The sequence below is a fragment of the Perognathus longimembris genome, chromosome 1 (assembly GCF_023159225.1).
Source record: "Perognathus longimembris pacificus isolate PPM17 chromosome 1, ASM2315922v1, whole genome shotgun sequence".
Classification (NCBI taxonomy): domain Eukaryota; kingdom Metazoa; phylum Chordata; class Mammalia; order Rodentia; family Heteromyidae; genus Perognathus; species Perognathus longimembris.
The window spans coordinates 107,466,827-107,493,673 of record NC_063161.1 but is presented as its reverse complement, the minus strand read 5'-3'; the positions used below and the strand labels follow the sequence as shown (position 1 = coordinate 107,493,673).

General features: G+C 47.9%; 1 protein-coding gene across 3 annotated transcripts in view; it reads left to right on the top strand.

Moving 5' to 3' along the window:
- Nucleotides 1-207: 207 nt before the first annotated feature.
- Phf2 (PHD finger protein 2) overlaps nucleotides 208-26,847 on the top strand; it is an 87,755-nt gene continuing 61,115 nt past the window's right edge. For all 3 annotated transcript variants that reach the window (XM_048341646.1, XM_048341565.1, XM_048341476.1), the window contains exon 1: nucleotides 208-676. In XM_048341646.1, coding sequence (XP_048197603.1) covers nucleotides 579-676 — 98 coding nt within the window. In that variant the 5' untranslated portion in view covers nucleotides 208-578. The remainder of the gene's footprint in view (nucleotides 677-26,847) is intronic.

Below are 26,847 nucleotides of genomic sequence, written 5' to 3'. Positions count from 1 at the left end.
TCTCCCTCCCCAGGGCTCCCCCAGCCCACCCTCCCCACTGAGACTCACCCCCGATCCACCTCCCACCGAGTTCCCCCACCCCCAGCCCACCTTCTCCCCCGGGACCCTCTTCCCACCTTCTTCCCTGGCCCGCCTTCCCCACGGCGGCGGGAGCGGGGCCCAGGCCGGCGGGCGGAGGCGGCGCCACCCGGGGCGCTGACGTAGAGGCCGCTCGGCGGCCGGGGGTCCCTTCGGTGGGGCCGCGGCTCCCCGCCCGCCGCCCCCGCGCGTCCATTCGCTTTTGTGTCCCGCGCGCGGCGCGGCGCAGCCCAGCCCCGCGCACACTCGCGCCCTGCGCCCCGCGGGCCGGCGGGCGGCTCCCGGCGCGGCCCCTCAGCCAGCGCGCCGGCATTGTGTGGACGCGCCGGGCCGGGAGCGCGCGCGGGGGCTGTCGTGCGCCCCCGTCCCCGTCCCCTCCCGGCCGCAGCGCCGCCTGCGCCCCGCCGCCCCCGCCGCCCCCGCGCGGCCCGGCCCCCGGCCCGGCCCGGCCCGACCCGGGCAGCGCAGCGGCGGGGCGAGCGGCGGCGCGGCGCGGCAACATGGCGACGGTGCCCGTGTACTGCGTCTGCCGGCTCCCCTACGACGTTACCCGATTCATGATCGAGTGCGACGCCTGCAAGGACTGGTTCCACGGCAGGTGAGCGCGCCGCGGCCCCCCGCCCGGCCCGGCTCCCTCTCGGCCGAGCCCTGCGTCCCCCGGCTGCGCGCCCCAGGCCCGGCTCGCGGACCGGCCGCCGCCGCTGCCGCCGCCGCCGCCGCCGCCGCATTCCGGGCGCCCGGGTCGGGCCGGGCCGCGCGCCCTTTTGTGCCCAGGGCGGGGGCGCCGGGCCCGCGCTGGACGCCCTCGGCCGCGGCGCACAAAAGCGAGGCCCGCGGGCTAGGAGGTGGGCTTCGGGTGCGGAGAAGTTGGGGTGTCGGGCCGGGGCCCGATCGCCTGACAGCGGGGGCCGCGGCGGCTGTGGAGGCCGGGCACGGGAGGGAGGCCCAGGCCCTGCACCCCCGCCGCTACCCCCCTACGAAGTTGCAGGAACTTTCCCCGCGCGGGCTTGGGGCGGCCGGGCCGGGAGAGGCGGGCGCGCAGCCCGGCGCGAGTCCCCGGAGAGGCGCGACTGGCGGGTTCCGGAGCTGCCAGGGCTTGGGCGGCCGAGGGGGCTCCGGGGAGATGGTGGCCGGCGCCCCCCCCCCCCCCTCCCCTGTGGTCTGGGAGCTCCCCGGGACCTCGTCCTAGCGGGCAAGACCCCTACCCGGTTCCCGCGCAGCCATTGGCCCCGGCCGGCCTGCGGGCCTGGGCGGGAGTGCGGTGACAGAACAGTGTGGTGGGGGCTGGGGGTTGTGGCTTGGACGCCTCCTTCCTGGCCTTCACGGTTCCCCATTTACCTCCTCCCTGTACCAGGCAGGAGCACCCCAGTTTTGACATGACCTTACGCTCTCGAAGGAAGATGGGGAAGGGAGGGGGGTAGTAGAAGGTAAGCCCCGGAGATATTGAAACCCGCCCTCTTGGCCCTTGCCCCTGGCCATGACCTGGCCTGGTGCCTGGGTTTTAGAGCCCAGGTCCCTTCCTCTCCAGAAGTAAAAGGAGGAGGAGGAAGAGGCGATCCTTCTGCCTAAACTGCTCCAACAGGTTCTCTTGTGTCTGACTTTGCCTGTGGGATGTGTTTGGGTCTCAGTGAGGGCTGATTGCCCTCTGGGGTTCCTGTCATAAATGGCCAGGAGGGGGCTTGAGGGAGGGGAAGGGGTACGGTGGTTAAGTGGTCCCTAAGCCTCCTCCTGGAGAGGAAATCCTTCGGCTGCCTTACATCATGAGTCTTTAGGAGGCCCTTAAAAGTTGTCCAGTGGAGAGTCAGGCCTGCACTCATCTTCCCTACCTCACAGTCCCACCTCCCTGCCTGTAACAGTGATGCTGGTCTGGAGGGCAGGGGGCTCTGTGTCCCACTAAAAATCTCTTGGGCCTCCTCTAGTTTCTCTCTTGGGATATCTAGGTCTGTGGGAAGTCTCAGAGTAGGGTGACCAGTGTGACTCCTGTTTTCTGTCCCAAATAGGGCCACTCTAAATCAAATGACATCCATCTCATGGAGGTTAATGGCTAGGCCATGAACCTAAAGCATCTAAAGGTGCTAGGATGCTGGCCTTGATCATGTGGGATCCCTCCCTTCTCCCCTGTCTTCTTCCAGTGCCTCCAGAACCCTTGGATACTTGTCAGATCCCTGCTGCTGCCCATATTCTTGGTACCTGGACTGGGCCAAATGAAAGGACCTTTGTCTTATACCAAGGGGGCTGGGAGAGAAGGATAGTTTTCAGCTGGACTTTAGACTCAGGTGAAAATCAGGAATTAAAGGGGCAGGCAGGGGAGAGGGGCCAGGAGCTGGCCTGATGGATATCTTTGTTGCATTTGGCCCAGGCAGAGGATATGATTAAGTCCTAATTCTTGAAAGGATTTTTTTTTTCCCTGAGGCCTTATCTCTCCTTATTACTTATCTGAGGTTTTATATTTGATCCAGGACAGGCAGTTAGTTGATCAGCACAGATTCATTTTTGCCTGTCTGGGGTGGTCCTAGGATCTGAAGGGGGCTCAACTATGGGAAGTGTTTTGTCATGTCTCTAACCCAGGGTTACTTATTCAAGTGAACTTTGACTGGGGAAAGACTCCTGGTGGGTACTGGACCCCTGGGTGGCTCATAGCAGGGGCTGAGATGAAGAAAAGGTGGGTTCAAGTATTGGGGCCTGGTGGATGGAGCAGGATGAGATGGGCCTGGCCTCTTGCTGCTGCTCTGTTTCTGGCTCTGGCTCTGGGTAAGTCCCTTGAGCTTCCCTTTGCATCACTCCTCATTGTGAATTGAAGGTGTGGGCTGAGACCACGACACTATCCAGACCTGCATAGCATCTGTACTGTTTGCTTCATGGTTCCTATTTTAATTCACTTTGTAAAAGTTGGAATACGTCCCACACTTTTTATTTTGAGGGGACGTAGACTGACAGAAGTGTTTCAAGTTCCTTTCCCTTCCATTTTCCCTAAAATTAACATCTGATATGATAACCATGGTGCCAGCTTTGTAACCAAGGAAAGAACACTGGCTGTGCTATTGACTGAACTACAGACTTTGTTCAGATTGATCTAACCAGGTTTCCCTCCTTACTTTTTTCCTGCTCCAGGATCCCACATTATATATCTCCTTACTCTGTCAAATATTTCTTTTAAAGGAAACTTCATATCATTCCCTGAAATAGAACATTAGTGTAACTTGCCATACACAGTAACTGTAAAAATAAACACAGTAACTGTACATGTAAAAGGTCTGGATGTGTCCTACCTTGGCCCAGCAAGCCTGGCTTGGGAGAATTGGAGAGAGGGTCTCTGAGTCACCCATACTCACAGAGATGGAATATTTGCTCTTGGCAGCAGTTGTGGCCCTATTACTTGTAAAAGACAGATGTTCTGTAGACCCTGAGAATGCTTCTGGGGTAATCTGCCTTTCAGGGGCACTAAACAACACAGCATCTCTCCTGTATGTGGAAGGGTATTCCTCCTGGGCTGGATTGGCATGTGTGCTATCCTGCTCGTGTGTACCCTGCATTTCCTAGATGTACAGTGTTGGGGGATAAGGCAGGGTATGGAGGACACACCTCTTTTCAGTCCAGGGATATAACATACTGTATGTGAGATACCTCTTTCCAAGTCCTTAGAGGGATTCTTTCTCCAATTCCATCTTAATCTAGGAACTGTCAGCCCAGTCAGTCTATGCTGGCATTGTCTGTGGTACAGCTTGGCAATTGGAATTTTTCCCCCGAGTACTTGGGTTTAAACTCATGGGGTTGTGCTTAGTCTGCCTGCTTGCTTTATTTAGTTGGACATCTACCACTTGAGCCATACCTCCAGCCCAGAGTATTGGTGGTTCACTGGTGATGGAGTCCTCATGACTTTTTTGCCTGGGATGGCTTTGAACCATAATCTTCCAGATCTCAGCCTCTTAAGTAGCTAAGATTGCAGGCACAAGACAGTGGTGCCTGATTGGAATTGAAGCTTTGCTTTAAAAAGGAATGCCTGGTTGGAGGCAGCTGGTCTTACCCTCCAGATAGAAGTCAGGCACAAGGAAGGACTGCAGTGTTGTTTGCTTGTTTGTTCATTTTTGTAGGAGAACTGGGGCTTGAAGTCAGAACCTGGGCATTGTCCCTTAGCTTTTTCACTTAGTGGTGCTCCACTTTCAGCTTTTGGTAAGTAATTGGATGTAAGAGTCTCACAGACTTTCCTGCTTGAGCTGGCTTTGAACCGCTCTCATGCCTATTACAGGCATGAGCTATCAACGCCTTCCTTCTAGACTACCCAAAGGGATCTGCACAAAAGGGAAACTCCTAAGAGGATATGTTCCCAATGTACATTGGAGAACAAGATGCAAGGAGGGCAGCTGCCTCCTACCAGGTTCTGCCCCTGCCTGCAGCCTTTAACCTCATTGCTGACTTGATAGGAAGATTTTTCATTTCTGACAAGTAGGAATCATTGTACTAAAGTATCCAACATCCTTAACCCTACTTTTCTGGTTCTCTTTCAGGTGCTTGTTCTAATGGATTTGAAGTTTTTTGTTTTTGTTTTTTGAGGCATCACCTATAAAATTGACTTGAAAGAGCTGGAAAGCTACATGGGAAACTGATAACAAAAGTTTCACTTATTGCTCAGTAAATACTTGTTGGCATGTTGCAATGAGGAGCTTGCTGGCTTGTCTCTTACAGGGTTTCTTGTAAAGAGATTAGCCTTGGAGATAGAGTTTCATCGCAGCTTGGTAGGTCTTGTCACAGAAGGATGAGTGGGGTGATGTGAGCAAAGAAATAGGGGTAGGGGGTAGAGGCAAGGAGGCCTGCGAGAGGACTCAGGTATAACCAGAGCTTAGCTGATTGGAGGCCAGAACCACATGGCAGAGGGAATCTGAACAGAACAGGAACTGACTGAAGCTGTTTATTCCCCTCTCTCTCCCTCTTTATCGCTCTCTTTCTTTCCTCTTTATTTTTCTTTCAGGGTGTTTTTTTCTCTCTCCATCTTTCTCTCTCTCTCTCTCCCCCCCTCTCTCTCTTTCTCTCTCTCTCTCTCTCTGTGCCAGTCCTGAGACTTGAACTCAGGGCTTGGGCATTGTACCTAAGCTTCTTTTTGCTCAAGGCTAGCACTCTACCACTTGAGCTACAGCACAACTTCTGGCTTTTTCTTTTTATGTGGTGCTGAGGAATAGAACCCAGGAGGACTTCATGCATGCTAGGCAAGCACTCTACCACTAAGCCACATTTCCAGCCCATTCTCTCTCTTTCTTCCTTTCCTTTCTTTTCCTTCCTTCCCCTTTCCCTGTCCCTTTCCCTTTCCTTTACCCCTCTCCCCACTTCCCCTCTCCCCTCTCCCTTTTTTATGCCAGTCCTGGGGCTGAACTCAGGACCTATGTACTGTTCTTGAGCTCTTTTGCTCAAGGCTAGCACTCTGCCTCTTGAGCCACAATGCCACTTCCGTTTTTTTGATGGTTAATTGAAGCTAAGAATCTCATGACTTTTCTGTCTGGGCTGGCTTTGAACTGTGATCCTATCATACTCCTGAGTAGCTAGGCATGAGCCACTGGTGCCTAGATCCCTCTTGCTTTCTTGCCACTATGGTTTGAACTCTGCTTTTAGCACTTTTTAAAAGAATAAATGAATAATTTTTTTTTTGTTTTTGTTTTTGTTTTTTTTTGCCAGTCCTGGGGCTTGGACTCAGGGCCTGAGCACTGTCCCTGGCTTCTTTTTGCTCAAGGCTAGCACTCTGTCACTTGAGCCACAGCGCCACTTCTGGCCATTTTCTGTATATGTGGTGCTGGGGAATTGAACCCAGGGCCTCATGTATATGAGGCAAGCGCTCTTGCCACTAGGCCATATCCCCAGCCAATAATTTGTTATTAAATTAATTTTTTAAAATTTATTTATTATGCCAGTACAGGGGTTTGAATTCAGGGCCTTTTCCTCTTGCTTGGCTTTCTTGTGCAAGGCTGGCACTCTACCACTTGAGACATACTTCCATTTTTTTCCTTTTTTGCTTGTTATTTGAAAATAAGGGTCTCACAAACTTTTCTGCCTGGGCTGTTTTTGGAACCCAGATTTTCAGATCTCAGTCTTCTGGGTAGCTAGAATTATAGGCATGAGCTACCACAGCCCAGCTCTGTACCAATTGTTTTTTAGATAAGTTATCATTTTTTGCTCAGCTATTGGTTGAAAAGGCGTCATGCATGTATGCCTGGGCTAACTTTAAAATGCAATCCTCATGATTTTCACATGGCTGTGATGATAAGGTGTGAGCCATTAGCACCCAGCTTGTTTGTCTGCATATTTATCAATTTAGTTAATTTTTGAGAAAGGGCTCACTATGTAGCCCAGACTGGCTGAGAACTAGAGATTCTCCTACCTCAGTTCCCAAAGTGTTAGGATTATAGGTATGCATTACCACATGAGGGTGGATGTCTGGGACCCAGCCAGGAGATGACTGCCACTACCCAAAATGAGAGAGAGCAGGACTCGTACAGGAGTTGCATAGTGGGGAATGAGGTGGGGCGGTTAGATTCTAGGAAGATACAGCAGACGAGACTTGCTGGACATGTCCCCAATTCCATGTGTCTGTCCCTCAGGACTCCATCTACCCTTTTCACTCAGCCTTAAGCTGTATCTGGGGTACCTGGAGACATAGAGTGGGGCTCAGCGGGCTGCCTCTGTTGTTGGCCAGCAGACTATCTGTGTCAGGAGGATAGGAGTCCCCACTAGAGCTCCACAGAAACAGCATTATCATGTACCTAGAAATAATGATTCACCATTTTAAGACAAAGAATTTTCTCTGTGTGAGTTCTTTAAGTTCTGGAGGAGGTAGGAAGAAAGTCCGCCTGCTCTCGAGTCCTGTCTAATGATGTTTTCCAAATGAATTGTGTATCAAAGGAAGCAACCTGATGTGAGCCTCATCTCAGTAGCCAGAACATTTGCTTTTGTTGGAAATATTTGTCTGGAAACAGGTTTGGTGTGAGACTCAGGACTGCAGCCCATGTTTATTTGGTACCACTTGGGTTGAAGGCATGGCTACAGATGGTCTGAGGTCTGGGCTGAAGTTTGGGATGCTAGCAACCCTGGCACTCTGGACATCCTCTTCTCTTGGGCCATTTCCTCATATTTCTTCACACTTGCCAAGTCCTCTTTTCCAAAGCATGAAGGGGCTTGCTGTTGGAAGTGGGCCATAGTAAAGTGTTCCAAGGTGAAGTGCATCTAATACAAGCATCTAATGCCTAATGCTCAGGGTAAAACAAGTCTGCCAGTTGGCTTTTGGATGCTGACAGTAGTGCTGCAGAAACTACCATTCTGGAAGTGGGTAACACCTGAGGGGTTATGATGCTGTTGTCATCTTATGTGGTTCCCATAGCAACCAAGGGCACATCACACTATGGTCCCCATGCTCAGCACTGGCCTAGAGGCAGCCAACGAAGAAGTCACAGGGCTTGGTCAAGTGCAGCTTCCAGCTCTGGTCGGTCCACTCTGACCAGGGCAGGTAGATGGCATTTATCTGCAAGAGGGTACAGGTGAGAAGGTGGCAACATCTGGCTTGTGTTCTTCCGGCTCAAGGGTCTGAACAAATGGCAGGTGCTGTAACTGCTGTGTCTGTGGTATGCCAGTGAGCATGGTGGGAGGCATCCCTGAGGAGGGCTGCAGATGGTGCAAGGTGAAGGAAGTGGTTCCCTCTCCAAGCAGCCACCTGCTCAGCTCTGTGCCAAGTCTCTGTGCTGTGCATCTCTCAGGGTCCAAACCTGTAATGGTGATATTCTTACTTCAGTCCATTTTCAGTCTTCTTAGTTCTGCTCACCTTGATTCCCAGCTTTGTGACTTGGTGGCAATATCTACTCCACCCAAGTTCCTCGAATTGCTGGGGGAAACCAAAGCATAGGCAGCAAATGCATTCATCTGGAAACTTCAGCACTGGGGGTCTTTGTGGGATTCATCCAGGCAAATGGAGAAAGTAGTCTTTTATCTTTAAAAATATTGAAATGAAGTTTAGTTCACACAAACTTAATCATTCCTTCCCAGCACTGGAAATAAAGGAAAGGAAAAAGTAACTTAGTGGCATTTAGTGTATACATAATGTGTAAGTCTTACCTCTGTCTGCTCCCATTTTCCTCATCCCAAAGCAAACCCTCTGTCCATTAAACAGACCCCTCCTTATTTCCTTTCACATCTCCTGACAACCACTAAATTGTTTTCTGGCCCAGTAGGTTTATCTACTTTGGATATTTATTTTTTTGTGCTAGTCCTGGGGCTTAAATTTGGGGCCTGGGTTCTGTCCCTTAACTTTTTGGCTCAAAGCTGATGTTCTACCACTTGAGCCACACTTCCACTTCTGGCTTTTTGTTGATTAGAGATAAGAGTCTCATAGACTTTCCTGCCCAGGTTACTTTTGAAATAATATTCCCAGATCTTAACCTCCAGAGGAGCTATAATTATGTGTGTGAGCCACTGGCTAAAGGCTCATTCTGGGTATTTTGTATTTCATGTAAGTAGAATGTTACAATATGTAACATTTTGAATCTGGCTTCTTTTTACTGAGCTCAGTGTTTTTGAGACTTATCCACATTGTATCTTGTGTCAGTGTTTCACTGATTCTTCTTTTATAGCTGAATAATATCCTATTGTATTGATAGGCTAAGTTTTATCCCTTCATCAGTTGTTGGACATTTGAATTGTTTCCACCTATGGCTGTTGTAAATAATGCTATGAACATTTGTGCTCAAATGTTTTGTTGATCACCTCTTTTCAGTTCTTTTGGAGGTATTAACCCCATGCACTACTGCTGAGCTCTACTCCTGGCCCTAGCCATTTCTTCAGGGGCTATACATTTCTCCACATCCTCACCAACACTTGTTATTTTCCTTTTTTAAAAAGAATATATATCTATTCTCATAGGTGTGGGTATAAAGTAGTATTTCATGGTGGTTTTGGCTTGCATTTCTCTAATGATTAATGGGGTTGAACATCTTTTTGTGGGCTTGCTGGTCTGTGTATATCTTCTTTGGAAAAATTTCTAATCAAGGCCTTTTTTCACTCCCCCCCACCCCAACCTTGGTAGTGATGGAATCTAGAGCCTTCATGTGGTAGGTAAGCACTCTACCACTGGTCTATATACCCCTGGCCTGTTTTCTCATTTTAAAATTGGATTGTTTTTCTCTTTAATGCTGAGTTTTCAGAGTCCTTTATATATTCTAGAGATTATAATATCTTTATTAGATACATTATTTGAAAGTATTTCTCTCAGTTCCTTGGGTTGTCTTTTAACTTTTCCTTTCCGTCTTCCTCTCCTGTTACTTCTTTCTTTTCCTTCTGTACCGGTACTGGGGCTTGAACTCAGAGTCTGGAGGTTTCTTTGCTTTTTCGCTCAAGGCTGGCACTCTGCTATTTGAGCCACAACTTCAATTCTGTCTTTTTGGTGGTTAGAGATAAAAATCTTCAGACTAAGACCTTCAGATCTCAGCCTCTTGCGTAGCTAGGATTACAGATCTGAGCCACTGGCACCTGGTTTCTGCTCATAATGTACATTTTCTTGATGTGCATTAGTAGTTCAAGGTATGCTTGTCCGTTTTAGTCCTCTGATTTCTCACTTCAATGAAGTAAAGCTAGTTTGTTTTATTTTCTTCCTTTGGCTGTTCATGCTTTTGGTGTGATGTCTAAGAATCTGTTATTAAATCCAGGGCTATTAAATTTTACCCTAGTGGTTTTTTAAAAGAGTTTTATGATTTTAAATCTTTTTTTTTTTTTTTGTATTGAACTCGGGATCTTACACTTGCTAGTTATCTTTGGATATCCTCCAAGGGCCCATGTATTAAAGGCTCTCCTACACTGCTTTTGGCCTGGGTTGGCAAGTACATCATGGTAAAAGGGTGTGACAGAGGAGGCTGCTCACCTAATGGCAACCAGGAACCAAAGAAAGCAACAGGAAGGGCCCTGAATCCAAAATCCCCTTCAAGGGCATGTCCCCAATAACTTCTCTAAGACTCACCTTCTAACGGTTTCACTACCTACCTTCCAATAGCTCAAGCCAAGCCTTTACCATATCAGTCTTTAGGGGACATTTATGATCCAAACTAAAGCACCCGTTGTTTTAGCATTTACAGTTGTTTTAGCATTCAGCTTCCCTGAAGACTGTTCTTTTCTCTTATTGAATGTCCATGGTACCCTTGTTGGGAACTTATTTGACTCTATATACAGTTTATTTCTGAACTCCCAATTTTGTTCTGTTAGTCTTTATGTCTTTTCTTATACCAGTACCAGACTATCAGGCTTTTTTCTTTCTTTCTAGTGCTGAGGTATGAACTCATTCCTTAGGATCTACCTCCTGATCCATGCCTCTAGCTTGACTTTTTTTTTTTTTTTTTTTTTGGCCAGTCCTGGACCTTGGACTCAGGGCCTGAGCACTGTCCCTGGCTTCTTCCTGCTCAAGGCTAGCACTCTGCCACCTGAGCCACAGCGCCCCTTCTGGCCGTTTTCCATATATGTAGTGCTGGGGAATCAAACCGAGAGCGTCATGTGTAGGAGGCAAGCACTCTTGCCACTAGGCCATATTCCCAGCCCCATCTAGCTTGACTTTTTACTGATTGGTTTAGAGGCAAAGTCTCACCCCTCTGTCTGGGCTGGCCTTGAACCTTGATCTCAGCCTTTTGCATGGCTAGAATTACAGGCACAAACTGCTAGCACCTGGCTATTTTTTTTTTTTTTTTTAGTCCATAGAGTGAACCTAGGCCCTTGCATATGTGAGGCAGATGTTCTACTGCTGAGCCACACTGCAGCCCCATGTCTGGTATGTTTATCTGTCTTCACAGTCACCTTTTCACATATGGTGACTGGATATTTCACAAGCACAGGTATAAGGAACTTCCTGCCCCTGACACTCTCTTGGTGTTCATGCATGTGCTGGTATGTACACACGCAGATGTCGTGTACATGTTTGCATGCCATCTCCCTTTTTAATCGTAATCATCTGTCGAACCTCTGTACCAGTTGTAGTGCTCAGGCATCTTTAATATGTAGGTATAATCCTCTTGAATTGTGAGAGGTCCCATTGTGCAGACCTTCATCTCAAGTCTTCCCTGATTGCCATCCTCCCTCAGGGCTCCTTTGTGCCTGAAGTGGTGGTGGGACGAGTCCAGGGTCTTTGAAGCATTGAATGGGGACAGTGGGCACAGTCCTGAGCAGTGCTGGATGCTCTATGTGGACAACACAGCCTTCTCAACCCTCACACAGCTGAGGCTTGGAGGGTTTGACCCGCTGTAGTCAGCACTATGACTCAACAGACTGGGATGTAGCTGTCCCAGGCACCCTTAAGTGGTGCCACTCTATTGATGAGAGTGATAAGAAGTGCCAGAGTCCACCATGGGAGCCCTCCAGACTAGGAAATGGACACTCAAAATGCCTTGGGACTGGGAAGGGTGCCTAGAGCTAGAGCTGCTGGGTTGGGAAGAGTGCTTAGAGCTAGAGCTGGGTGGGCTGAGAGTTTGGCCAGAGGGGCTGCAGAAGTCCTTCCAGGAGCCAATTTGAAGTGTGGTTTGGGGACTTCTTTGGATCTAGTGTGTAATAAGCCTGCATGGGGGGCTGGGAATATGGCCTAGTGGTAAAGTGTTAGCCTTGTACACATGAAGCCCTGGATTTGATTCCTCAGCACCACATATATAGAAAACAGCCAGAAGTGGTGCTGTGGCACAAGTGGCAGAGTGCTAGCCTTGAGCAAAAAGAAGCCAGGCCCTGAGTTCAAGCCCCAGGACTCCCAAAAAACAAAACAAAACAAAAAAGTCTGCACAGGAGGCCAGGATGGCGTGCTCAGGCCATGCCAAGCTCTGAGGTGGTGACGGATCTGTAGCCCTTCTGATTCCTGCTGCTGCTCCTCCAAAGTTAAAGACCAGATTGGGTCACTGAACCAGGCCTCTAGCCTGATGGAAGAGCTCTGAGGTAAGAGAAGGGGGAACTCTAAGGTGAGGAATAATAGAGCCCTGAGGTAAGGGAAGAGATGCTCTCTAGAATGAGGGATGGAGGAGCTCTGGAGTGAAGGATGGGGACTCTGAGGTGAGGGATTAAGGAGGAGGCTGAGTGCTGGAGGAGCTCTAGGTGTGGACTGGAGCTTCCAAAGTGGAAGGGCTACACAGGAGGGATTTTGTGCTATTATCCTTCCCATCCCTTGGAAGTAGTGCCTGCCAGGCACTACTCCTACCCTGAATTCTTCCTTATCTATGGGAGAGTGGAAATACCAGCTGCCTTTGGTTTTATAAGGTTCTCACAGTACTGTGTTGCCATGTGACCCTCTTAGCTCAGTCTATGTCTGTATCTGTATCACCAATTCTCTGGGCCACCCAGTATATGCCCATTGGCTTTTCTGACTCCTGGACCCTGACTTGGCCTTGTGTAGTTGTGAGTTGTTCCTGAGCCCTGGGTGGAGCTACACCATCAGCTTGATAGTTGCCCTGCTACCTGTCACCAGCCTGGCTGCCTGTGACAGGTGTGTGTTTGAGAGCACATTTCTCCTTTCCTCTGAGCTGTAGCTGTGTGGTACTAGAGCTTGAAGGACCTGTCTCCTGAGTTCTTGCCTCAGGGGCAGGTCCAGATGCCCACTGGCCTGGCTAGGGTGGATCTTGGGAGGGGCCCATGAATGGCCAGGTATTGGCTTCCATCCTGAATATGTGGACACTGGATACTGGGATGAGGGTGGTTTTGCCTTTATTCTCAGTGATACATTGTGGGGATTGGGCAGAGGTGGAGTTAGATGTAATAGGGTGAGCTCAGTGTTTAGGGTGGGACCCTCAGAAGTAACTGGAAGGGCTAGTGCCCTTCTTGACATTAGGCACCAAGGCAATGAGAGAATGACTGCCTAAGATGTCACATGGCAAACAGCCCTGTCTTGCTGATGCCCCTTTTGTCCAACACCCCCATAAACTGTATTGGATCCTGGTCTGTTCCCTAAAGTTAAACCTGTGACATTTATGTTTAGGGAGGAACCTCTGTTCACTTGTAGGGAGCAGTGTGAAGGAGGGAGGGGCCTGGAGACAGTGGGAGGATGGAGCCACTATCTGAAGCTCTCTACCTCAGGTCTGGGACTGGGGCTCTGCCTTGCCCTGATGCACCTCGGGTATTTCTTCAGTACCTTCTTCAGCTATAGAGCCTGAAGACAACAAGTGTGGGATTTAAGCTCAGGAGAGGGAGCTTCAAGTGGATGGAGTTGAGTTCAGTTTGAGAACCTTTCTAATAATTGAAACTGACCCCCAAGGAATATTGAATACACCAGTGTTTCTCAGCCTTTTGATGTGTTAGTCTGGAGAAGTCTTTGTGATGGGGCCTGGCCTGTGCACAGTAGGATATTTAGTCCTGGTCTCCATCTCCTAGATCCTGGGAACACCCCTAGTATGACAATATGTGGCTCCGGACACTGTCAATGCTCCATGGGAGCCCAGCTGAGAGCAAGCAGCCACTAACATTTCACTGAATATATTGTGCCATTTTCTGGTGAAAAACACTTGGCAACCCACCTGGTTTTTCATATAACTGTCTTTTGATAAGAAATTATTAGGCTGGGAATATGGCCTAGTGGCAAGAGTGCTTGCCTTGTATACATAAAGCCCTGGGTTCAATTCCCTAGCACCACATATATAGGAAATGACCAGAAGTGGCGCTGTGGCTCAAGTGGCAGAGTGCTATCTTTGAGCAAAAAGAAATGATTAAATTTATCTATGAAAAATTTTAAATTTGTGGTGCTAGGATTGAAACCCAGGACCTCTCACACAAGTCCTCTACCTGATTAACAACACAACCTTGTTTAAAAAATTTTTATTGAATTATTTTACAAATGAACACTAGCACATAGCAGAGATGGAGAGATGGGGAGGGGGGAAGGAAGAGAGTGTGTGTGGAGAGGGAGAGAAGGAGGGAGAGGGAGAGAGAGGGGGAATATGAATGAATAAATATAAATCAGAATCTTGGTCTCCCATCCTCAGCTCCAGAGAAGCTTGTGTTTTAACAACTACCCTTTTCCCTTTCATCACACAGAGAATGGAGGGGAACATAACATCATAGCATGGCACGTGTCTCTGTGTTCCCTCCCTCATGCTGCTGGCTGTAGTAACAGTGCTCTGGGATGCTGTACTTCCTTAGGCTGTGGCATTCATTACCACACAGTGGCGATCCTGGGCTGCACATTTTTGTGCATGTATTAAAGCTGTCTGCTGGCTAAATACCAATAAGAGAAGTCGCTGTTTTTAGGAGATACAGCATTAAAGATTTAAAAAAAAAATCTCCTGATAGTTTGTACCAATTTCTTATTCACTGAGCAGCTGAACGTGTGTGTGTGTGTGTGTGTGTGTGTGTGTGTGTGTGTGTGTGTGTGTGTGTGTGTGTTACCAGTCCTGGAGCTTGAAATCAGGGGCTTAGGTGGTATCCTTGAGCTTTTTTTTTTTTTTTTTTTTTTTTTTGCTCAAGGCTATCACTCTACCATTTGAGCTAGAGCTCCACTTCTGTTTTTCTGGTGGTTAATTGAAAATAAGATTCTCACAGACTTTCCTGCCTGGGCTGGCTTCAAACTATGATCCTCAGGTCTCAGCCTCCTGAGTAGCTAGGATTACTTGGATTACAGGCACTAGCTACTAGCATGGGGCTTGAAATTTTCTTTTAATTGGCTTATACCAGTTATATTGAGGATATGAGGGGGATTTTCCCACATATTTACACTGTATTCCAATCAAGTCAGCAGAACTTTTTGGTCTTTATCAGTTAAACCTGGAAACTTTAGTTTCTTTGCAGTTACCTACTTATGAAGCTCATTCACACTGAACTCCTTTCTCCTCAGAGTTGTAGTTTTCTGGCAGTGATGCTGATGCTAATGGAAACAGAAGGAGCAGATCAATGGGAGAGGTTAGCTGAGAAGAAAGTCTTCTGATATGTTGGGGGTGACCTTTCCAGTTTTCTGTCTCTTGCCCTACAGCTACTCCAAGGCTAGCTGCCTCCCACCTGTTTGCTAAATGTCCTGTGTTGGTTGAGTCCTACTGCTAGGTCAAAACTCATTTGCATTTCCTCCCATATACTTTTAAGTTAGAATTGTTTTAACATTACAGAAAAATACACATGGCGCTGAGCATCTTCACATCTCCTGACCCAGTTTCACCTCTTTCATCATTGTGGTAGGCACCTTCATCCATCACCACCTGTTAGGCTCTGGGCTTGCTTGGGTCCTTCATCTGCCAAAACACACCCTTGAGGCCACATACCCACATCTCCTGGACCCTCTGGGTACCATACCGACTTCTGAGCCAGAGTCTTTTGTCCTGTGACCCTAGCAGACAGAGCACCACTGGTCAGAGTTGCAGGATGAGGGAGGCAAGGGAGCTACTTTCTGGAAAGCCCAGCATTCCCAGCTCCTCACCCTAGCAAGAGTACCCCAGCAGTTCACAGGAGTGCACTAGGTCAGCCAGGTGACTAACTCCTGTGTTCCTTAGAGGGACCCTGTGCCACACAGCAGATGTGCATGATGACCCGCTATAGTGGTCCCGATGATATACACATACTCAGGGGCTCTGGAATGCAAGTACCCCATGGCTTCTCTCCACGCTGTAGTCTGTCTGGTCCCGATCATGGTATATGAGGAGTGTGTGTGTGTGTGTGTGTGTGTGTGTATTAGTTGGTCATGGGATTGAATTTGGGGCCAGGGCACTGTCCCTGACCTCTTTTGCTCAAGGCTATTGCTCTACCACTTTGAACCACAGTGCCACTTCTTGAGTGAGATGAGAGTCTCCTGGGGACTTTTCTGCTTAGGTTGCCTTTGAACCATGATCCTCAGACCTCAGCCTCCTGAGTAGCTAGGATTACAGGCATGAGCCACCAGTGCCTGGCCTATTGCAATTTTTTTTTTTTAGTGGCATGTTAAGTTGTACATAGAAAAGAGTTTCATTGTGACATTTCCTAAATGAATATAATGTACTTGGATCATATTGGCCACTTCTATGTTTCTTGTGTCTCCCTTCCTTCTTTTTTTTTTTTTTTTTTCTAGTCCTGGGCCTTGAACTCAGGGCCTGAGCGCTGTCCCTGGCTTCTTTTTTGCTCAAGGCTAGCACTCTACCACTGAGCCACAGCACCACTTCTGGCCATTTTCCATATATGTGGTGCTGGGGAATCGAACCCAGGGCTTCATGTATACGAGGCAAGCACTCTTGCCACTAGGCCATATTCCCAGCCCTCCCTTCCTTCTTTTCCTTTTACCTCTCCCTCTATTCCCTTCCCATTCCATCTGACTAGTAGTTTCCTTTCTACTTTGATTCCTTGGTTGTTGTGATTTGTATCACCCTTTTCCTCCTCCTCCTCCTCCTCCTCCTCCTCCTCCTCTTCCTCCACCTCCTCCTCCTCCCCTCCCCCCCCCCCCCCCCCCCCCCCCCCCCGTCCTGGGGCTTGACCTCAGGCCCTGAGCACTGTCCCTGGTTTTGTTTTTGCTCAAGGCTAGCACTCTGCCACTTGTGCCACAGTACCACTTCTGGCTGTTTTCTATATATGTGGTGCTGAGGACTCAAACATAGGGCTTCATGTATACAAGGCAAGCACTCTTGCCAGTAGGCCATATTCCCAGCCCCTTGTATCACCCTTTCACAAATAAGAGAAAACATAGTTGGCTTTCTGAGTCTGGCTCGTTTCACTTAACATGGTATCTAGTTCTACTCACTTTCCAGCAGATGACATAATTTCCTTTATCTTCAAGACTCCATTGTTAATATATAGCACATTTTCTTTACCCATTCATCAGTTGATGGATACCTTGGCAGATTACAGAGTTTGGCTATTGTGAACTCTGCTGCAGTAAACATGGATTTGAAAGTATCTCTGTAGTATCTGACTATGATTCTTTTGGGTGATTATGTGACAAGTGATCATGTGAAAGTTCTATCTTTTTTTGTGTGTGTGCTGGTACTGTGGTTTGAACTCAGGGCCTTGTGCTCTCTCTTGACCTTTGTGCTCACAGCTAGCTATGCTCTGCCAATTGATTTGGCATCCAACATGATCAAGATCTCAGCTTCCTGAATAGCTAGGATTATAAGCATAAGCTACTTGTGCCTGGCTGGGGGTTCTATTTTTAAAATTTTGAGGAATTATCAATAGTAATTTCCATAGCGGCTGGACTAATTTATGTTTCTACCATCAAGAGTGTATTATATTATTTAAATTTGGAACTTCTCATTGAAAAAGAAGCAATCCATTACCTGGGTGTTGATGTGTCATCTGTTAAAATCTGGGCTCCATGAAAATAGTTTGGGCTAGACAGGGCTTTCCAAATTCCCTCAAGAATGAGTTTACAGGACTATCACTTCTAGGGCCCTCACCATCTCTGTGCATAGGACAGTGGACAGTGAGCAGGATGTAGTAGGAAATGTGCCGCACAGCAAATTAGGTATTTAGATAAGAGACCCAAGTCCTTACGTCCTTTCTTGGCCTAGTGTTTTTGTTTTTTTTTCCTTTGTGCTACTTCTCTAAAGGATATCACTCTAATATAATTCACTTTCTATTTTGTGAAGCCTCTGGACCCAGGCAGTGGTTTGTAGGGTCCTTTGGGAGGTAGGTAGGCTTGGTCATCTTGTACAATGCCTGGAAATCCTCCCTTGAGCAGCACCTATCCAAATTGGGGTGCCTCTTTGCCTTTGGCTTTACTCCTCAGAGTCCTCAGGTATTGCTTAGATCTTTGCATTAGCTTGCTTGGTCTCCATCTCCTGCCCCTCAGTGGCCTGAGGTTCTGTCCTTGGACAAATTCTCCAGCCTAGCACTAATACCTTTAAGCATTTGACTCTTTCTTTCCCTTGTATCTTTTGCTGGCCTTGCCCTCACTCCTTACCAGGTCCTTAGTCCTCAGAGATGGGGGCCTCTGGTGGGCACCTACCAAGTGCACAGTACTTCTGTTTCTGAACCATTGTGATTCCTTTTCAAACTCTTGGGGAAGCCTTGTGGAGGCGGCTCCTTTTACAGGGGCTACAAGTAGGCAGGGCAGGCAATGCCGTGTGGTCACAAATGTCACAAATGAGGTTGATTGATTGAACACTCATTTGGGGAGCAGTGTCACTGTCCCCACCACTAATGCTTTTAGAAAATCCACAGCCCACTGCTTAAGTAACTAAGCAGTGGGCTGTTGGTGGGGTTCCCTTAGCAACACTCTGGCAGCCTGCAATTTTTACAGCTGCTTAGTAAGAGGGCTTTTTCAAGGCAGTTCCTGAAATATCCCCTCTGCGGAGTGGAACTTAGGGACAAGATCTAAATCTCATGTTCACTTAGAGAGATTCTCCACCAGCTGTGTTCCAAAACCCTTTACCTAGTAAAAGTGTGCAGCTGGTATGTCCACTGGCACGAGGTACTTGAGGTATAGCTGGGACATTTGAACTGGTGTCTGCTGCCGGTGCTTGGATATCCCTGTGAGGATGTCTCCATTTTACACCGACACAGACCCTCTGGTGATGTCTCTGAGGCTAGAGAGCTGTGCAGCCTCAGAACCCTCCTCTGGCAGAAGGGCCATCAGAAGGCCCTGGCCTCACCTGGAGAATTGCAGAACTGGCCCTGCACCAGGCCTCTGGTCCTGAGCCTTGCTCTGTCACCAGGGGCAAGGCTAACTGTAGCCAGGGAGAGGGGCTCACATTGTTTCTACCTGCCAATCTAGTTGGTTTCTCCCCTCCCCCTTTTAACCTTTGCTTTTCTTGTTCTTTATGACTAACAAAACAAAACAAAAGGCAGGGCACCAGTGGCACTCAGAAGGCTGAGATCTGAGGATTGCAGTTCAAAGCCAACCCCAGGCAAAAGAGTCCCTACAAGACTCTGATCTCTAATAAACTACTCAAAAAAGGCAGAGGTGGTGCTATGGCTCAAGTGGTAGAATGCTAGCCTTGAGCACAAAGAAGCTCAGGGACAGTGCCTCGGCCCTAAGTTCAAGCCCTAGGACCAGCAAAACAAAACAAGACTAAGCTGGTCAAATGACAGATACTACTGTATTCCATGAGGCTGGGCTATGGAGCCTACCAGATGCTTATTAGTACAGACCTCTGAGTCCTGGAGTTGTCAGGAGGGGACTCATCTTTTATTCTAGGACGGCTTCCAAGAGGTCTGTGGTACAGCTGTCCTTAGGCCCCATCCTGGCAGGGCTCAGGACAGAGACCTCATCTCCCTTGGCTTGGCAGTCCCTGTCTCTGATAATAGGGTCCCTGACTGCAAAGTACTCTCCAGTCAGATGATCTGTTGTCTCCATGGGTTTCAGGCAGTTAGAAGGCTGTGATTCCTGGAGCTTCCCGGAAGAGATATTTGTTATACATCTACATACAATTGGTTTCCTTAGAAACCAGTGGAGTAGAGGCTCTGAAACCAGCTTCTAAGTTTTAAAGAGACCATGCCCTTTATCTGAGATACCTGTTCAAGATTCCACAGAACAGTTTTAAAAGTACAGACAATTTGAATATTCATTTAATATAGCAAGAGTCTCACACTGTTGAATAATAGAGCTGAGGGGATGATTAAACAAATGACAAGGTACACACACAATAGGAAATTATGTAGTCATCAACAATGCTGTTGACAACAGGTTTTAATGACAGGAGGAAATGTTTATGATATAACATTGAGTGAGATGCTGTATGTGTAGTATCACAGCTGGCGTTAATTAGTTAAATAGGCTGAGCATTTAAATACTAAAATATTAAATCTAAATATTTCAACGTTTCAAAGGTTAAGATTTTTAAAGGTTGAGAATAGTTTTTTTTTTTTCCCTACTGCCTTTATATTTTCCAACTGGTTTTCCTGGACTATCAGGTTGTTTTTTAGAAATTTTTTATTATTATTAAAGTGGTATACAAAGGAGTTACTGTTGCATAAGTTAGGTAATGAGTGTATTTCTTTTGGGGCAATATCACCCCTTCCTTTGCTCTCTTCCAGTTTCCCCCTCTCATCACTGCCTACAAGTTGTATAATTCATTTTCAACATAGTATCTAGTATCACTGCTGCATTTGCTCACCCTTTGTCCCTCCATCTCTGTGCTCCTTTGCCCCCCCAGTAACAACAGATAACTGAACAAACAAGACAACCCCCACATTGTTTCCATTTCCTGAATTTATTTAAATAAATGTTATTTTAAATGTTCAGAGGCACAGGGTATCGTGTTATTTTTATAATTAGAAATAAAGTAGACAAAAGAATGACTGTCAGTTGGGTTATATTGCCTGGTTTCCCAGCTTACAGATTTATGGTTATAGACATTGAGGATGAAGCTAATGCTCCCTGTCTTCTAGCTGCTGGCTTTTGGACCCTTAATACTAAAGTCAGGAGAGGATGGGCACTCACCCTTCTGCTATACCCCCTTTTCTTCTGTGATCTCACCCCCATTAATGCATGTTAGTTTCTTCCTCCCTTGACTAGAGCCACTCAGGAGTCCCAGAGGGTTATAGGTGGAGTGTTGTGTCCAAATGGTCCAGCCTAGCTACCCTCCAACCTTGAATTGACCTTGGGATGGGGGTTTCCAATGATCAGATTAAGGCTTAAGACAGGTTCTCCCAAGGACCTAGGAGCATCTGGGCCATTCCATCACCAGCTGTACTTTCTTGCTGGCAGTGTCTACTGTAAATGGAAGCCCAAGCACATGGCCAGCTGTGGAAGTCACTGTGGGCCAGAATGACCCTGACATTTCTTTTCTGCTGGCCTGGCAGCTTAGCTCCTTTTGCTCTCCAGATATGTAAGGAGGACAGCTAGTTGGGACCTTGTGCTTCATGTGGGTTGTAGGTGACATGAGTGTGAACCAAGTGAGGGGTGTTGGTGAGCCTGATGGGCACTAGCCTCATCAGGCTGAAGGCATAGACTCTGATAGTTTATTTTTGGGGTACTGAGTGCTGTTCCTTCACATGGAGACTGTTTTTGCACATGGCTTTTAAGGAGTTCTTAACAGCTATTTGAATACTTGCAGATACTAAACAGTTACAGATGCTCAGTTGCTTGCAGATATTAAGGGACTGCTTACAGGTAGCAGCTCAGGTATTTATAGAGGCTAAACAGCCAGTTGTAGACATTGGGGGCACAACCAGTTACTAAGTAATTCCTTACAGGTACTTGGGTACTTACAGATGCTAAACAATACTTTGTTGATACTTAGGTACTTATAGATACTAAACAATTACTTCTAGCTCTTCAGGTTTTACAGATCTCAAATAGTTGTATATAGGTGTTGGAATATTTATAGAAGCTGGCCGACAACTTAGAGATACTTGCATCTTTAGGTATCCAAGTATGTACTTATATATAGATTCGTGTAGAAAATGTTGTACTCTAAAAATATGAGAAGCGCGCGCATGTGTGTGTGTGTGTGTGCTGGTACTAGGGAGCTCTTACTAGTCTTTCTTGCTCAAAGCTGGTGCTTTACCACTTGAACCATACCTGCAATTCTGGCTTTTTTTTGCCAGTCCTGGGTCTTGAATTCAGGGCTTGAGCACTGTCTTTGGCTTCTTTTTGCTCAAGGGTATTACTCTACCACTTGAGCCACTATGCCACTTCTGGCTTTTTCTGTTTATGTGGTACTGAGGACTCGAACCCAGGGCTTCATGCATGCTAGGCAAGTGCTCTACCAGTAACATTCCCCCCCCCCCCAACTTCTGGCGTTTTGTTAGTTAATTGGAGATAAGGGTCTCATGGACTTCTCTTTCTGGGCTGGTTTTGACCTCAATTCTCAGTTCTCAGCCTCCTGAGAAGCTTGGATTACAGATGTGAGCCACCAATGCCCAGCTTGAAGAGCCATTTTAAGTAGACTCTCCTTTAGGAATGAAAATGAATTCTGAATATGAACTGTAAACCCTAGACATTAGGATTTGGAGTCCAAGCAACTACTTTCTGTACTTGGTCATTGTGTGACCATTGGTTAACACAAAGCCTAATTCTGGAAGGCTTGAACAAGTTGTATGCTGTTATACAGTTCTTTGTGAGTCTTCCTGCTGTATAGTACCCAGCCTGAGTCACATCTGTTTTGAACAAGGTGTAAGTACTCCCCTGGCATGTGTCCTTCAGATAAGTGTGTGCACCCTGCTCATTTGCAGCTGACAATGTGTACATCCAGGTGCCTTGCGTTTGGTGGCGTTCTCTGAGGATGCTCGATCTGGCTTTCTTGAGGTGAGTCTCATGAAATGAAAAGTCAACACCCTGATGTTAATCCACTTTCTCTTTTTCAACAGAGCAGGCTGATTTACAAGCATTGCATTAATAATGTCAGTTTTACTCCTGTCTTACAGGCATAGGAAATGCCACAATAGTTCAGCTTTGATAGCTAATCTCTGTTTCAATTCTGTGTCCCTAGTAGCTGTTTGCTCACTTGTTCTCTGTCTCCTCTTGGATGAGCTGTTCCCAGGCTCTACTGTGTCCAAGGTAGTGCCTCTCTCTCTCTCTCTCGCTCTCTCTCTCGCGCTCTCTCTCTCGCGCTCTCTCTCTCTCTCTCTCGCTCTTTGTATGTGTGTGTGTGTGTGTTGAACTCAGGGGCCTGGGTACTGTCCCTGAGCTCTTTAGCTCAAGGCTAGTGCCCTACCACTTTAAGCCACAGCACCATTTCCAATTTTTGAGGTAAGAGTTTCATGGGGACTTTGCTGCTCAGGCTGCCTTCGAGCCCCGATCCTTGGATCTGATCCTCCCGAGTAGCTGGGATTACAGGTGTGAGCCACCTGGTGCCCATCTCTTTTTATGTGCTGAGCCAGGGGGCATTGGTCAGGACAGGTAGAGTGGGCTGACAGCTTTGAACAGTTGGGGTAAGGTAGAAGTCTTGTTTTTGGGGCAGGGAAGGAGTGGGGGTCATTCTAGGCCCACAAGCTGAGAAAAGCTAAATGTCCCTCTGCCTTTAGCTGAGGGGCTTTATCTCCCTGGTGAGCATCAGAATTAAAGCCCTAGTGGGGATCCTCATTTGCCATCTATCCCAAGTCTGCACTAAGCCTGGCTGCCCTAGGCTCTGTGGGTAAATAAAGCAGAGCTACATAAGTGCCTGCCCACCTCTGCCAGGCCCCAAGAACCTATAGTTCTTGAATATGGGGCACTTCTATGGTGGGCCAGGTTTACTCTGGTGGAGGATATGGTCCCCAAAGCCTCCTCGAGCTAGGCAACCAGCCTAGCTAACCTTGCTAACCCTTCTCACACAGGAAAAGAAGCTGTGCAGGTGTAGCAGGCCTCCCTCCCTCCCTCCTTTCCTCTTTCCCTCCTTCCTCCCCTCCCTCCCTGGAAGACTACTGGTGCAGGCAGCTGAGCATGTGTCCTTGGGCAGAGTCAGGAAACTCTACCTCACTCAGAGCCAAGTTTTAACAATAAAAGTGCCTGTCCTGGTTGTGGGGCCTGGGCTGGGCAACATAGGGACAGATGTGGGACTTCTGTCTTAGCTCCTCTGTCCTCAGGACCCTGCATGTACTGGCACTAGATCTAGGGCTGAACTGCAGAGAGGCAGCAGACCTTTGTGCCATCCCCAGGAGGCCAGGCTCTCTCTGGGCTCTCTGAGGTGCTCCTTGCTGCTGAAGCTGCTTTCCTCGATTCCCTTGGATTTATGGTTCCTTCTGCCTTCTTTATAGAACTACGTAGGCTAATAGCCCAAACCCAAGACTAGGGGATTTCTCACGATCTTTCTTTCCTCCCTTCTCTACTGTTACCTGAGTTTTAAAATCTTTCTCCTACCTAGGAAAACACCTTGTTCTAGTCCTTCCTTCTCTGGGATGGCGTCTCTGGAATGCCAGAGAATGGGGAACATCTCTGTAACCCAGCTGGCCCTAAAAGCTTTGCTGGCCAGGGATTACATCTCATCCTTGCTCAATGACTGTCCAGTTGGGGCAGTGGGCATTACACTCTATGGGTGGGAAGCCTGCTGTAACCTGTGAAACCACCCAGGGATCAGGGCTTAAGAATTTCAAGAAGCCTCTAAAGAGAGACAGGAAGAGCCCAAGGCACCCTATCATATCATACTCTGACAAGTGAAAGTTAGACTTAACATTTAATGCTCACTACACTCCTGACCAGTGTCTTGTGCTCAGGCTAGTCCTGACCTCTGGGCATCCTGTTGCCTTCTTCATACAGGGATAGGAGAAGCTACCAGAGGTTGGTTGTATGCATCTGGTAGGGGGCTCACCCTGACTGAGGAGGCCTTGGCAGAACCTGCTGAGGAGACAGTTCTAGAAAGCCATGGGCTGGAAAGTGGTGAAAGAGTACTGGCTCCTGGGCTCAGCTGCCCCCTCAGGCTGCTGGCACAGGGCAGGCTGGTCAGCTGTGCATGGAGGGCCTTTCTGCTCTTAAAACTTAGTGCTTATCCGGGCATGCATGGTGGGACACACCTGCAATCCCAGCACTGGGGGTGCTGAGGCAGGAAGATTATCAGTTTGAAGTCAACCTGGGCTACATAGTGAGACCTAGTCTCAAGAAAGCTGAATAGATAGATGGATGGATGGATAGGTGGAAGATAGATAATTCTTAATCACCTTCAGGTCACATAAGAATACATTTACCTAAAATCGTGCCACCACATTCTGTTTGGCCCCTTCCCAGTGGCCTCTTTCCATTGAGCAAGTCCCCTTTTTTCCACTCCCCTCAGCACCACGGTGTGACTGGTCTGGTGCCCATGTATACTCTCAGAAGCCAGGGGTACACATTTGTTTTTTGGGAGCCTGCAGCTTACATTCAGCAGAGGTGTCCCTTGGGATCATGTGCAGGGAGGTGGGCAGCTGCAGAGGCTCCCCAGGGTGGCTGTGGGTTGCTGCTATGTGTGCCCACACCAGAGGGAAGGTCACCTTTTCTGCACTTTATTTTATTCGTGTGTTTATATCATCAGCATCTTTATCTTGAAAGGACAACAGGGCAGATACTAGGTGACACGGGCTTGGCTAGAGAGTGGGTATGTGCTAGGATGTGCATTTCACACCTCACCATCAAGGGAAGCCCCACTGTCCCAAAAAGTCTTAAGCAGCAGGAGCCCCGTGGAACCCAGGTGGGGTTACAGACAGATTTTGAGTGAGCTGTAGCAAAAGTGGGGCAAGGAGACGGGGACAGAAACTGTCTTAGAGTCTGAGTGGAAGCCAGGTGGCTCATGCCAATAATCCTAGCTACTCAGAAGACTGAGACCTGGAGGTTCAAAGCCATCCTGGGCAAAAAAGTCTGTGCAAGAATTCATCTCCAGTTAACCAGCAAAGTGACAGCGTGAGGCTGGCTGTAGTGGTAGATCACTTAGCAAGGAAGCTGAGCAAGAGTGTGAGGATCTGAGTTAAAGAAGCAACCAACAAAAATAAATCCATAGCCATTGAATGCCCAGTGTTTCAAACACAGGAATTTGTGCTGTGAATGTTCTTGTGGGATATCTGCTGGCCCAGAAGAGCTGATGGATGCCTAAGAAAATCAACTTTCCTGCATTTAACCAAAATATAGTGTCACATTGGGGTTGTTGTGGCCCAGCCCTCCTGTGACACCTGAGCAATTGTAGCTTTGGGGTTTCAGCTGAAAGGAACATGGATACAAGAGTGCCAGGCATCACCATGCTACCCAGTTAACAGGTGTTCCTGCTTATCTGCCACATTAAGGGGGGTCCCTGTATTTTATTTGATGCATTTGGTTGCCCAAGCACAGATCAGTGAAGACAGAGCTGAGAAGGGTGGGAATTAGAGGGCCTGGAGCTGCTCTGGAAGGGCGAGTCCTGTGGACTCCTCCATCCCTGACCTCTTTGCAGACAGCTTAGACTTCTCTTGCAATATGGCTTGCTTGGCAGTTCAGATCTGTTCCTTCTCCTCCCTCTCTCCACCTCTTCACCTGTAAGATGAAAATGGTTTGATCACCTTGCAGGTTGTCTTGTGGATTGAGGCAGGACTGGCAATTGGAGACTATATTCACATCCTGGTGCCTGCCAGCCTGCAGGGACATTCACCCTGCCTGACAGTCTAGATTGGTTCAGCCAAGGAGCTATACCTAGGTCTTGACTTGACTGGGAACTGCAGGCTCCTTGGGAAGCCAGGTGTCTGATGCAGGCTTTTGTCTGGTGCATTTAAGAAACTGATTGAAGAGTGAATGACCTCAGAGAAGTAGCAGGATTCCTTCTCCTGCAGTGACTGACAGGTCAGTGATGCACTGTAGGTGTGGGAGAGTTTTTCCTCCTACAGTTTCTGTTAATTAGCACAAATAACTTTGTCTGGAGCACTTACCACCTTGGGAGAAAAGGGAAGGGAAGGGAAAGGAAGAGAGGAGAGAACAGGAGAGGAGAGAAAAGAAGGCAAATTATCCAGTTATCTTTACTTCCCCCAAATATTTCTAGTCAAATGTTTATAGAACTCTGCATTACCATCTGCTGAGACATGGCTGAGTAGGTTGCACACCCCCCCCCCCCCAGCCTGAAGCCAAACCCAATGGAGTTGCTTAAAGGGCTGTGTCACTTGGTGAAATTTTCACATCTGGTTAGGTGTGAAATCCCATCATAGATACTATATTGCTCCATGTTTGCAGTCTGGGCCTGGACTGGTAGAGTACCTCATCTTTTTTTTTGTTTCAGTGTCTTTATTTGATAAAGAAAACATCACAGGTTAGGTACCTGTTGATTTACAAAACCTTCAATTTGGATTGCTTTAACCATAGTTATTGACATATGGAGAGATGTCACCATGTCATGGCAGAGTGGTTGCATCCTGAACCTTAACTATTGCTGACAGACAGAGGTATAGCTGGGCACTGGTAGCTCATGCCTGTAATCCTAGCTACTTAGGATGCGGAGATCTTAGATTATTGTTCAAAGCCAGTCCAAGTAGGAAAGTCTGTAAGACTCTTAT